The sequence below is a fragment of the Nerophis lumbriciformis genome, linkage group LG10 (assembly GCF_033978685.3).
Source record: "Nerophis lumbriciformis linkage group LG10, RoL_Nlum_v2.1, whole genome shotgun sequence".
In the NCBI taxonomy this organism is placed as follows: Eukaryota; Metazoa; Chordata; class Actinopteri; order Syngnathiformes; family Syngnathidae; genus Nerophis; species Nerophis lumbriciformis.
In genome coordinates this window covers 33,939,106-33,952,743 of record NC_084557.2, presented here as the reverse complement: position 1 = coordinate 33,952,743, position 13,638 = coordinate 33,939,106, and the positions used below count along the sequence as shown (strand labels likewise).

The window sequence follows — 13,638 nt, the reverse complement described above, 5'->3', positions numbered from 1 at the left end:
TCAGAAGGAGAGGTACAGGTATCAGTGATACTGTCCCTGCATTCATTCGGTATTAGATTGATATCAAATTTCCCAGAATCGCCGACCATTACTGTGAATGCAGCTTGTCACTACAATTTATTGTCCACTTGAGAAATTATTTTCCACAGACTCGTACATACAAAAACTCCACTTTGTAGTGGGTGGGATGCAGCGAGGTTGGGTGGAAGCAGTCCAATGGTTTTGGTTGCAGTAATTATAACACATGTGAATTTTGTCCTGCTTTTGACAGAAAGCATGTTTATAGTACTTAAGAATAGGTTGAATGATGTTTTGATGTGTTTGCGCTAATATTACAACTTCCGTACAGTAGATGGCACCACAACCCTGCTTTTTAGAAGCACCTGATCTGCGAGAGAATAAAAAGATGTAGCAAAAATGATCAGTGTTGCTAACTCAGTAACTTTGTTGCTGTATTTAGGCAAGTAGCCACACCTCGCTATAGATTGTATTTTTCAAAAAATTGACGAACGAAAAATCTAGCGACTGTTCCCTGGTTTTATTGTCACTTTTGGAGACTAACACAAAAGCACACATTGCTCTTCTCAACGAGCAGCGAACACTACTGTGGTCCTTCAGCCACTTAAGAGCACTCACCAGGTTTTCACTTAAAAACTAGGGATGCTCCAAAAATGTATTCACATCCAAATCGCTATTTTTATTTATTCCTATTTTAAATCAATTCATAAATTTCAAGAATCGATTAAAGAAAAAAAGAAAATTATGTTTGTTTTGCAATTTACTTTAGAAAAAAAAAAAAAAATCGGATTAAAAACATTACCGGTAATGATATTAATATTATTTATGCTGTTGCTTTTATACATTTTTGGATTTCTTTTTTTTAGTATTGTATTAAATAAGTATTGTATTTGTATGTCTTTTCAATTACTTTGTGGTTTGTACATTTCTAACTAGGGATGTCCGATAATGGCTTTTTGCCGATATCCGATATTTCGATATTGTCCAAATCTTTAAATAACCGATACCGATATCAACCGATATATGCAGTCGTGGAATTAACACATTATTATGCCTAATTTGGACAACCAGGTATGGTGAAGATAAGGTACTTTTTAAAAAAATTAATAAAATAAGATAAATAAATTAAAAACATTTTTTTGAATAAAAAAAGAAAGTAAAACAATATAACAACAGTTACATAGAAACTACTAATTAATGAAAATGAGTAAAATTAACTGTTAAAGGTTAGTACTATTAGTGGACCAGCAGCACGCACAATCATGTGTGCTTACGGACTGTATCCCTTGCAGACTGTATTGATATATATTGATATATAATGTAGGAAGCAGAATATTAATAACAGAAAGAAACAACCCTTTTGTGAGAATGAGTGTGAATGAGTATAAATGGGGGAGGGAGGATTTTTGGGTTGGTGCACTAATTGTAAGTGTATCTTGTGTTTTTTATGTTGATTTAATAAAAATAAAATAAATAAAAAATAATAATAAAAAACGATACCGATAAAAAAAAACAACAATACCGATAATTTCCGATATTACATTTTAACGCATTTATCGGACATCTCTATTTCTATCCCATTGTAAGTATTGTAAAGCTGGGATTGGGTTGGAGTTAGATTGCTTTATTTTCTTATATTAGATTGATTAAAGGGGAACTGCACTTTTTGGGGAATTTTGCCTATCATTCACAATCATTATAAAAGACATGACGACGTATGTATTTTTTGCATTGTAACTCAATATAAATGTAAATAAAAGTCAGCTATCAGTGGAGCCAATGGGAGGTCCTTTATTCCGCCCATAAAACCCAATTAAAGACATCAAAAAAGCACCAACAATACTCCTTTAACATTTCGTGACTTGAATATTAACCAAGTATTAGTGATATTGTTATAAGCGCTAACGCAAACAAACAATTTATAGCAGCGCTGTGATCACCAGAGTGTGTGCCAATGTTGACATCATATAGTGGTAAGGTGTTTCCTCATTTCCTTTGCTTGCGAAAGTTCATCGTAGATCATAAATAATGCCTCTCACCTGGATAGTAGAAGAATGAGGACGTATTCCGACAAGTTGGGACACTTTGACAGACAATTTAGACCTGGTAATGGCGAGAACGACACGAAAAGGCGCTTGGTTCCACCCCCCTATTCTTCGCCATGATTATGAGTCAGTTTTCATCTAAAACCGGACTATAACAAGATTCTATCAGTCAGCATCCTAAAGACAGCAGACATTGTACAGTAAGTGATGTTTTATTATGTTTGTTGGCTCTCATGAAGTCTGCAGTGAGTAATAATCAGTGATGTATGTTGTAATGCGTTTTTGAAATTGATGCGCCGCGTATGCCTAAATTAATCAAAATACCTAAATATTAAATATTATTATCAATAGGTCTGTAACTATATTATATATACTTACAACATGTATATAAAACCTTAATGGAAGTGTTTGGATGTTTTTAAGAGCTTTTATAGACAGAATAGAGCGACTACTACATGCTCCATTGCAAGTGGACTTTTGATTGCATTTATTTAATATTTAGAATACATTAAAAAAATACATCCGTTGTTGTGTCTTTCATAATGATTGTGAATGATCGGTAAAACCAAAACAAATGTGCAGTTCCCCTTTAACATTGTGATTTTTTTAAATAAAATTGTAAAAATTAATTTTTTAAAAGGAAATTTTTTAGGCCAAGTCGTACGTCAGCAGCGAAGAGGAACTTTTGTAACCTAGTGTAACCTGTTTTGTAAAGGTTTTATTTGAATTTCAATACCAAATAATAAATATATTACAAGAATCGTGCTGAATCAAGAACTGTTTCTGAATCAAAGTCGTCACCCCAAGAATCGGAATGAAATCATGAGATGCCCAAAAAATTCCCTTCTCTAATAAAAAACCCAACGAAATAAAGTGATAGGAGAAAGCTAATTTGTATTTCTAAACATACAATGTATGTTTTACTTGTCATGTATCATCGACAGTTATGCAAATAGGAAGAAAGAGCCCTGTGGGGATGACCGTCATCATGATGTGATTTGTACTTTCCTAGGACCAGCCGAATTTAAAGACATGGTCACTTTAGGTGTCAAGTGTACTCAAGCATGGCACAGCTTGTGTAAAAGGTGTCCTACCTGTGTCTGAAGCGGTCACAGAGGGCATCTATGCATCCAGCCAGAGTGGAAGCCTCTATCTCAAGATCCCGTTTTTCCTCTAAGGCCAAGCAAGGAAGTTGTTCGACGGAAGCTGATGTGGGAACTATGACAGTGTTTGGACTCTTTCCTGCCAACAGGTCCTGGTAAATCAGCAGCACACTGTCCAGGAATTCTACAAACACAATTCAAGTAGCGGAAAAGTAGAAGTCAGTTGAAAAAAATTATAAAAAGTCAATATTTGTATTATTTGTGAAGTACATACTACAATTTGAAATGATTTCTTAACAGTATACTAATACGATGAATAATAATTGAGCAATAGTTGACTATATTAAATTTAAGACTTCAAATAAAATATGTTATCAAATAGATGGCTTGTGAAAAAGCAAATATATGCGTTTGAGACAAAAATGCAATTAAAGTACAAACCCCGTTTCCATATGAGTTGGGAAATTGTGTTAGATGTAAATATAAACGGAATACAATGATTTGCAAATCATTTTCAACCCATATTCAGTTGAATATGCCACAAAGACAACATATTTGATGTTCAAACTGATAAACTTTTTTATTTTTGCAAATAATCATTAACTTTAGAATTTGATGCCAGCAACACGTGACAAAGAAGTTGGGAAAGGTGGCAATAAATACTGATAAAGTTGAGGAATGCTCATCAAACACTTATTTGGAACATCCCACAGGTGAACAGGCAAATTGGGAACAGGTGGGTGCCATGATTGGGTATAAAAGTAGATTCCATGAAATGCTCAGTCATTCACAAACAAGGATGGGGCGAGGGTCACCACTTTGTCAACAAATGTGTAATTAAATTGTTGAACAGTTTAAGAAAAACCTTTCTCAACCAGCTATTGCAAGGAATTTAGGGATTTCACCATCTACGGTCCGTAATATCATCAAAGGGTTCAGAGAATCTGGAGAAATCACTGCACGTAAGCAGCTAAGCCCGTGACCTTTGATCCCTCGGGCTGTACTGCATCAACAAGCGACATCAGTGTGTAAAGGATATCACCACATGGGCTCAGGAACACTTCAGAAACCCACTGTCAGTAACTACAATTGGTCGCTACATCTGTAAGTGCACGTTAAAACTCTCCTATGCAAGGCGAAACCGTTTATCAACAACACCCAGAAACGCCGTCAGCTTCGCTGGGCCTGAGCTCATCTAAGATGGACTGATACAAAGTGGACAAGTGTTCTGTGGTCTGACGAGTCCACATTTCAAGTTGTTTTTGGAAACTGTCGTGTCCTCTGGACCAAAGAGGAAAAGAACCATCCGGATTGTTATAGGCGCAAAGTGTAAAAGTCAGCATGTGTGATGGTATGGGGGTGTATTAGTGCCCAAGACATGGGTAACTTACACATCTGTGAAGGGGCCATTAATGCTGAAAGGTACATACAGGTATTGGAGCAACATATGTTGCCATCCAAGCAACGCTACCATGGACGCCCCTGCTTATTTCAGCAAGACAATGCCAAGCCACGTGTTACATCAACGCGGCTTTATAGTAAAAGAGTGCGGGTACTAGACTGGCCTGCCTGTAGTCCAGACCTGTCTCCCAAAAAAATAATGTTTATGAGTTTGAACATCAAATATGTTGTCTTTGTAGTGCATTCAACTGAATATGGGTTGAAAAGGTTTTGCAAATCATTGTATTCCGTTTATATTTACATCTAACACAATTTCCCAACTCATATGGAAAAAGGGTTTGTACTATATCAAAGAATATTGACACGCGCTGACATTTTCGCTCATGTCAGAATACATGTTTTCCTCGTCCTAATAAACCCAAACATCATGAAATGCACCTTGGTAGTAAAACTGCAGTTGGAAGGCGTAAAGGAAGTCCGAGAAAGACATCAAGCAGTCTGCGCCCTCATTCATCAAAGCAATTCTAAAGGAAAAAAGAGAGTGATTGAAAAAAATATATATTAGTAGTTGTGTTTGTCTATGGACGTGTACATGTATTTTGATTTCAGGCTGACATTCCTAAATACATAATAAAAATATTACTAAAATTATTTTGATCAAAAGAGAATGGGGCAGTACGGTAGCACAGTGGGTATTGAAGGTATTCAGACCCCTTTAAATTGTTCACTTTTTGTTTCATTGCAGCCATTTGCTGAAGTCAAAAAAGTTAATTTTATTTCTCATGAATGTAGACTCAACACCCCATCTTGACAGAAACCCCCCCAGAAATATAGACATTTTTGCAAATATATTCAAAATAAAAAAACTAAGAAATCACATGTACATATGTATTCAGACCCTTTGCTCAATACTTTGTTAATGCACCTTTGGCAGCAATTACGGCCTCAAGTCTTTTTGAATACGTTGCCCAGAGCTTAGCTCACCTAACTTTGGACAGTTTCGCTCATTCCTCTTTGCAGCACCTCTCAACCTCCATCAGATAGGATTGGAAGTGTTGGTTTTTCATCCAGGATGTCTCTGTACATTGCTGCATTCATCTTTGTCTAGTCAGGGAGGAGACCAAGAACCTGATGGTCACTCTGTCAGAGCTCCAGCATTCCTTTGTAGGGAGACGAGAAACTTCCATCTCTGCAGCAATCCACCAATCAGGCCTGTATGGTCGAGTGGCCAGACGAAGCCCTCTCTTTGTAAAAGAAAGTTTGCCAAAATGCACCTGATAGCCTCTCAGACCATGAGAAACAAAATGTATTTGGTCTGATGAGACAAAGCTTGAACTCTTTGGCGTGAATGCCAGGCATCATGTTTGTAGGAAACCAGGCACCGCTCAATACCAGGCCAATACCATCCCTACACTGAAACATGGTGATGGTAGCATCATGCTCTGGGGGTGGTTTTCAGCGGCATGAACTGGGAGGCTAGTCAGGATAAAGAGAAAGATAAATGCAGCAATATACAGAGACATCCTGGATGAAAATCAAGGCTTATCATCAAATCTGATGGAGCTTGAGATGTGCTGCAAAGAGGAATGAGTGAAACTGCCCAGAGATAGGTGTGCTGAATGTACATTAATGAGAAATAAAATGTACTTTTTTTCATTTTAGCTAATTGCTGCAATGAAACAAAGTGTGAACATTTTAAAGGGGTCTGACTTATTTTCATACCCACTGTAAGTATTTGACCTCGTAGTGGTTTTTGCTATGATTCGCTTTGTCAGCTGTGAAGCCTTGCATTGACAGGACCCCACTTTTGACCAGTTGCCGCAAACTGGTTTTGGAAAATTGCCGTATACTATAAAATATGCAAATACATTGTTTACGTGGCACGCCAACGAACAAATGTTCTGTAATTACACGTGAAGCTGACATTACCAGTGCTCACATTCAAAGCAATGCTCATTCGTTTATTCATTTTCTATAACGCTTGTCTCATTAAGGTCACGGGTAAGCTGAAGCTGACCCCAGCTGACTTCGGGTGAGAGGCAGGGTACAACAAGGACAGGTTGCCATCCAATCGTAATCCATATAGTCTAAATTAATAGTCAGATCATCCAATTAACCTAACATGAATGCTTTTGGGGATGTGGAAGGTAGGTGGAGTACCTGGCACACAGAGATACCCCAACAGAGATTTGAACCCTCAATTTCCTGAATGAATTTGTCAGGCCAAAACATGCTCGCTGCGAGTGATGTCAAACAAAACCATATAAGTGTAAACGATGATGACTGACCTGGCAGCATTCTTTACTATCTCCACTGGGAAGTCTGGGCATAGTAATTGAAGTAGGGAGCTATACTCCAACATGGACAGCATATCTGTAAACAACACAGTCATTTTAAAGGACATCACACAAAGAGTACATATCAACTAAGCTGGGGCTTTTTTAAAGAAACTTCTTAGGGCTTGGATTTGTTTAAAATTATAATGTTTACAAAGTCTTTGTTAAAGAGTCTTTAAGACACAAAAACAAGATACTGTATCCCAAGTTGCGTTATCAGTATAGGTAAATGAGGTAACTGTGTAAAAGCGATTTGAGTACCTTGAAGGTATAAAAGCACTATAAAGTGGTACCTCAATTTAAGAGTGTTTTGGCTAATTGTTATGCTCCTAAGTTGCCAGCAAATATTTGAGTTACACACATCTCTGTCATTATATCACAATGATTGACATTTATCCATACAAATATAGATAAACTGCTGACGGTGTGTTTGACGGAGAAGCAGCTGGAAGCAGATACCGTAGAAGTCTACTCTTCAAGGTAAACGCTATACATTATTATTATTATCATTATATTACCTCATGAAATTACTGCAGTTTTTAGAGGGGCTGGCTGCACGATTATGACCAAAATAATAATCACGATTATATCTGTCAAAAATGAAATCACGATTATTAATCACAATTATTCATTATGTTAGGTAAAACAGTGTTGGGGCGGGGGAGAGGTTTGAATGCGACGCCATCATCTAATTTAATAGTCTAATAAAAGGCTGAATTAAAGTCATCCATACAATTAAAGACACATATTTTTGTCTTTTCTCATTACATTACTTTTTATGGTCACATTTCATCGGTGTTCCGGGCGTCATCAATTATACACCCCCACTTGACCTAATCATTCATTTGATCATTTGTTGTGTGAAAACATATATATTAAAGGCCTACTGAAATGCGATTTTCTTATTTAAACGGGGATAGCAAGTCCATTCTATGTGTCATACTTGATCATTTCGCGATATTGCCATATTTTTGCTGAAAGGATTTAGTAGAGAACATCGACGATAAAGTTCGCAACTTTTGGTCGCTGATAAAAAAGCCTTGCCTGTACCGGAAGTAGCAGACGAGTAGCGTGACGTCACAGGTTGTGGAGCTCCTCACATCCGCACTTTGTTTACAATTATGGCCACCAGCAGCGAGAGTGATTCGAACCGAGATTTCCCCATTAATTTGAGCGAGGATGAAAGATTCGTGGATGAGGAAAGTGAGAGTGAAGGACTAGAGGGCAGTGGGAGCGATTCAGATAGAGAAGATGCTGTGAGAGGCGGGTGGGACCTGATATTCAGCTGGGAATGCCTAAAACAGTAAATAAACACAAGACATATTAGCCACAACACAACCAGGCTTATATTTAATATGCCACAAATTAATCCCGCATAACAAATACATCCCCCCTCCCGTCCATATAACCCGCCAATACAACTCAAACACCTGCACAACACACTCAATCCCACAGCCCAAAATACCGTTCACCTCCCCAAAGTTCATACAGCACATATATTTCCCCAAAGTCCCCAAAGTTACGTACGTGACATGCACATAGCGGCACGCACGTACGGGCAAGCGATCAAATGTTTGGAAGCCGCAGCTGCATGCTACTCATGGTACCGCGTCTGCGCATCCAACTCAAAGTCCTCCTGGTAAGAGTCTCTGTTGTCCCAGTTCTCCACAGGCCAATGGTAAAGCTTGACTGTCATCTTTCGGGAATTTAAACAATGAAACACCGGCTGTGTTATCCGGCACAACAGTCAGGGGGTGCATTCTACGGCGGGGGTGCGTTATCCGGCACAACACCTGCCGCAATACACCGCTTCCCACCTACAGCTTTCTTCTTTGCTGTCTCCATTGTTCATTGAACAAATTGCAAAAGATTCACCAACACAGATGTCCAGAATACTGTGGAATTTTGCGATGAAAACAGACGACTTAATAGCTGGCCACCATGCTGTCCCAAAATGTCCTCTACAATCCGGGACGTCACGCGCACGCGTCATCATACCGAGACGTTTTCAGCCGGATATTTCACGCGAAATTTAAAATTGGCATGTGTTGCAATGTTAAGATTTCATCATTGATATATAAACTATCAGACTGCGTGGTCGGTAGTAGTGGGTTTCAGTAGGCCTTTAAATTACAAAATACAAAAATATTGTTATTTAGAGTAACGACTGAATTTGTGAAAGAGTTCTTCAATGACCAATTACATTATTGCATTACCTGGATTTATTCAGTTGCACAGATGCAGGGGGTGCATAAATTAAAATGGGAAGCATGTCTCTCTAGAACACCAGCAAGAAATGTTGGCACTCAATGGAAAAGTGTCTCCAGACTCTATTTAGCATGATGGTTGGCTGTTAGTCCTGCTAGTGTGTTGTGCAAGCGTCCAAAGGCGTAAGAATGAGTTTAAGACTGAATGGTACACATACGGTATTGGTAACCGGACAGAGACAGAGACATAAAAAGTTAGAGCAGAAATATGTCATATAGCTCTACACCGCAAAACATTTACAAAACGCTAAGTCAGACGAACTGTAAAAACTTAATGACATAAAAACCACACAAATAATGAAAAAAAAAAACATGGTGTTTACTTTTAAATATCAATTTAAAGCACAAAGCAGCTTGGCAAATGAAAATACAGTCTAATAAACAAGCTTTGTTCTTCTCTAACAACACCATGGGGATCAGTGCAAAAGTTTGGGCAACAAAAATAAACAGGAGTGATAACCCCCACATCTAATACACAAGCTTTGTGCTTCAGTGACAACTCAAAACATTTCAGCTAGTCTTGTTGTTATTATTGGGAACACTGACACAGTTAGCAAAAGACCCACTGCCCATCCAAATAAGCAGGACGTCATAAACAAGGCAGATTCATGGACACGTTCCTTACACAGATTGCCTGCTGCATGTTTCCTCCTGTCCTTAACACTCTCAGAATGCTGTGTTGCGCTTTCAAAATGAAAGCAAAATCAAATATTTTTTTCTCTGCGGTATACTTTTTGGGTGGAACAAATGTGTCTGTCTCCAACATTGTCCACACCCGTCGTCATCTAATAACAGCAGTGCGGTCTTAAACGCACGCCGAGACTGCGCGGAATTGAAGCGAGTGAAATGAAGTGAAATAAAGCGATCGGCAAAATGTATAATGTATATTTTCTGCTGGATCTACTCTCTCTTTTATGCTGCCCTTTTTTTTGCTGCAGCTGTTACATATACTGTAATATTGTACATGGTAATTGGGATTTGTTATATATTGTATATATTATATAATAATATAATATAAATAAATAAATGGGTTGTACTTGTATAGCGCTTTTCTACCTTCAAGGTACTCAAAGCTCTTTGACACTACTTCCACACCAGACCCAATAATGCAAATGAGCTAAAGGCCGCTATTGAAGCATCCTGGGCATCCATAACACCTCAGCAATGCCACAGGCTGATTGCCTCCATGCCACGCCGCATTGGTGCAGTAATCCGTGCAAAAGGATTCCCAACCAAGTACTGAGTGCGTTAATTGACATTTTCAAATGTTTGATTTTGTTTTGCTGTTATAAATCTTTATTTTTTACTTGGTCTGAGGAAATATTCTAATTTTTTGAGATGGAATTTTTGAGTTTTCTTAAGCTATATGCTATAATAAGCAATATTAAAATAATAAAAGGCTTGCAATATTTCAGTTGATGTGTAATGAATCCAGAATGTATGACATTTTCATCTTTTTAGTTGCATTACAGAAAATAAAGGACTTTATCACAATATTCTAATTTTCTGAAACAGTCCTGTATAAGTAAAGTTTGATTGACTGAATGATTGATTGAATGATTGATTGACCTCTGGCGAATACAGGCGTGTGCTTCAAAGGGTTGTTCTCTGCCACCGCAATTGCAAAAGTGCTTGATTTGATATGCAGCCCAGCCTGCTTTTTAAATGTCAATCTTGCCAACGATTACCCAGGTCCTCATTTCATCTTTGCAGCCAAAATCGCGATTGTGATTAAAATTGTATTAATTGTGCAGTCATAGTTTTTAGTAAATAATAAATTCTATTGTATTGTCCATCCATCCATCCATTTCCTACCGCTTGTCCCTTTCGGGGTCACGGGGGGTCGCTGGAGCCTATCTCAGCTACATTCGGGCGGTAGGCGGGCTACACCCTGGACATGTCGCCACTTCATCGCAGGGCTCTATTGTATTGTTTTTTATACAATATTTTAAACAAAAAAATGTGTTTTTCTTTTTAAAAGGCATGTTACATTTTAAAATTGCGCTGTTTTGAGTGGCCCAAGCACCAGTTTGATTCATTTCAATTAGGGATGTCCGATAATGGCTTTTTGCCAATATCCGATATTCCGATATTGTCCAACTCTTTAATTACCGATACCAATATCAACCGATACCTATATCAACCGACATATACAGTCGTGGAATTAACACATTATTATGCCTAATTTGGACAACCAAGTATGGTGAAGATAAGTTACTTTTTAAAAAATTTTATAAAATAAAATAAGATAAATAAATTTTCTTGAATAAAAAAGAAAGTAAAACAATATAAAAACAGTTACATTGAAACTAGTAATTAATGAAAATTAGTCAAATTAACTGTTAAAGGTTAGTACTATTAGTGGACCAGCAGCACGCACAATCATGTGTGCTTACGGACTGCATCCCTTGCAGACTGTATTGATATATATTGATATATAATGTAGGAAGCAGAATATTAATAACAGAAAGAAACAACCCTTTTGTGTGAATGAGTGTGAATGAGTGTAAATGGGGGAGGAAGGTTTTTTGGGTTGGTGCACTAATTGTAAGTGTATCTTGTGTTTTTTATGTTGATTTAATAAAAAATAAATAAAAGAAAAGAAAAAAAGAAAAATAAATAAAACGATACCAATAATAAAAAAAACGATACTGATAATTTCCAATATTACATTTTAACGCATTTATCATCTCTAATTTCAATGGGCGATTAGAGATACAAGTGCTTTGGAGAGCTCACCACAAAACCAATTAAGCACGCAAGTTGCTAAGGCAATACTGTACCATGTGTTTACCATTTTTGGTATGTCTCACCTCCACTCTTGCCAATCTGTCTGTAGCACCTCCAGAAGACTCTGATGAATGAAGCTCTGTTATGAGGAGTGGCCCTGATGTAGTTAAACTCCCTGAAGAGGATGTGGTTACTATTCTTCACGCTGCTGAAACTGCAAATAGACACACATTAGTATAAAAACAAATCTTAATTATATTTTAGTAGAGCTGGGGGGAGCCTCTTAAAACATTCTCCTCTACTTCCTTGTTACCAGCATGCCTCACTGTGTATGAGGTAACTGATTTAGTTCATCTATTATATCTCTTAGTTCTTTTATCTTTGACATTATGAATGTGGTTGGTGTTCTGTTCTCGTTATAATCTGTTTTGTTTGTGCCTCAAGTGATACTCTCATTAAGAAGCAGTCTTCTGACAGCCAAGCCAAGATTCCTTCTATGACAATTTCTCATTAGTGACATGATATACACATACACATACAAATGATTTTCGAGTATAAATTATAGTAGGTATGTGTGTATTCGCTTGATCGCGCAATCTGAGTAGCGACCGGACCGCTGTATTCAGAGTTCACCTGCATTTGCGTGTCCATCACCACCATACACCAATACTGATGATGTAGAACACATATTCTAGTTGATCTAAAATATTGACATTTTCGGATCAAAAGTGACAGTGACCAAGAACCACGCACCACAAATCTCTGACAACGTTTTCTAAGTTTACACTCGACATGGAGGAAAATCTGTGCACTAGCGGGCCGGACTATTAAAATCATGGCATTAAAACTAAAAAATAAAGACAACTTCAGATTGCTTTATTTGTCTACTTTGGCCTAAAATAGAACAAACACATTCTGAAAATATTACAATAAAAATATAGAAAAAAATACCGGCAGCGGTAAATTTTAGATCCATGAAAGAAAGAAGAAAGTGAATGAATGTTTATAACTGAATACTGCATTTTTTTTTTAATGGATTAAGTAATGTTTATGACAACCTTTTTCCAACACACAATATAGAATGTGAGATATAACAGGATAATGCATACATTTATCATTTGTTTTCAAAACGGTTACAAAAAAAGTGGGACTCCAAAAATTTACTGTGTGACTCCATTTTTATGACTTGATGGGGTCCCTGGTGCCCCATTTTGAAAATTCCTAGCGCCAACACTGATGGTGTATTGATGCGTGTAAAACAGCATACACCAATAATGCCGGTTCTAATACTAATCAAATATCATCCCGCGGGCCTTGACTTTGACACATAGGATCTAAGGCAGTGGTTCTTAACCTGGGTTCGATCGAACCCTAGGGGTTCGGGGAGTCGGGCTCAGGGGTTCGGCGGAGGTCAAGACACCCCCGACTCATCGTGTAAATAAAAACTTCTCCCTATCGGTGTATTACGGATACGGCAACAGCAGAAGTCAGACTGATTTGCAGGTGTGTAATTTGTTGTGAGTTTACGCACTGTGTTGGTTTTGTTCTTTGAACAAGGTGATGTTCACACGGTTCATTTTGTGCACCAGTAAAAAAACATGGTAACACTTTAGTATGGGGAACATATTCACCATTAATTAGTTGCTTATTAACATGCAAATTAGTAACATATTGGCTCTTAACTAGTCATTATTAAAGGCCTACTGAAACCCACTACTACCGACCACGCAGTCTGATA

At 37.6% G+C, this 13,638-nt stretch overlaps 1 protein-coding gene across 2 annotated transcripts in view; it reads right to left on the bottom strand.

The window, feature by feature from the left end:
- Positions 1-13,638, bottom strand: part of cstpp1 (centriolar satellite-associated tubulin polyglutamylase complex regulator 1) — a 28,865-nt gene that overhangs the window by 10,024 nt on the left and 5,203 nt on the right. For both annotated transcript variants that reach the window (XM_061969784.2, XM_061969783.2), the window contains exons 3-6: positions 11,984-12,114; positions 6,856-6,940; positions 5,006-5,091; positions 3,158-3,350 (exon numbers count right to left, since the gene is read on the bottom strand). In XM_061969784.2, coding sequence (XP_061825768.1) covers positions 3,158-3,350; positions 5,006-5,091; positions 6,856-6,940; positions 11,984-12,114 — 495 coding nt within the window. The remainder of the gene's footprint in view (positions 1-3,157; positions 3,351-5,005; positions 5,092-6,855; positions 6,941-11,983; positions 12,115-13,638) is intronic.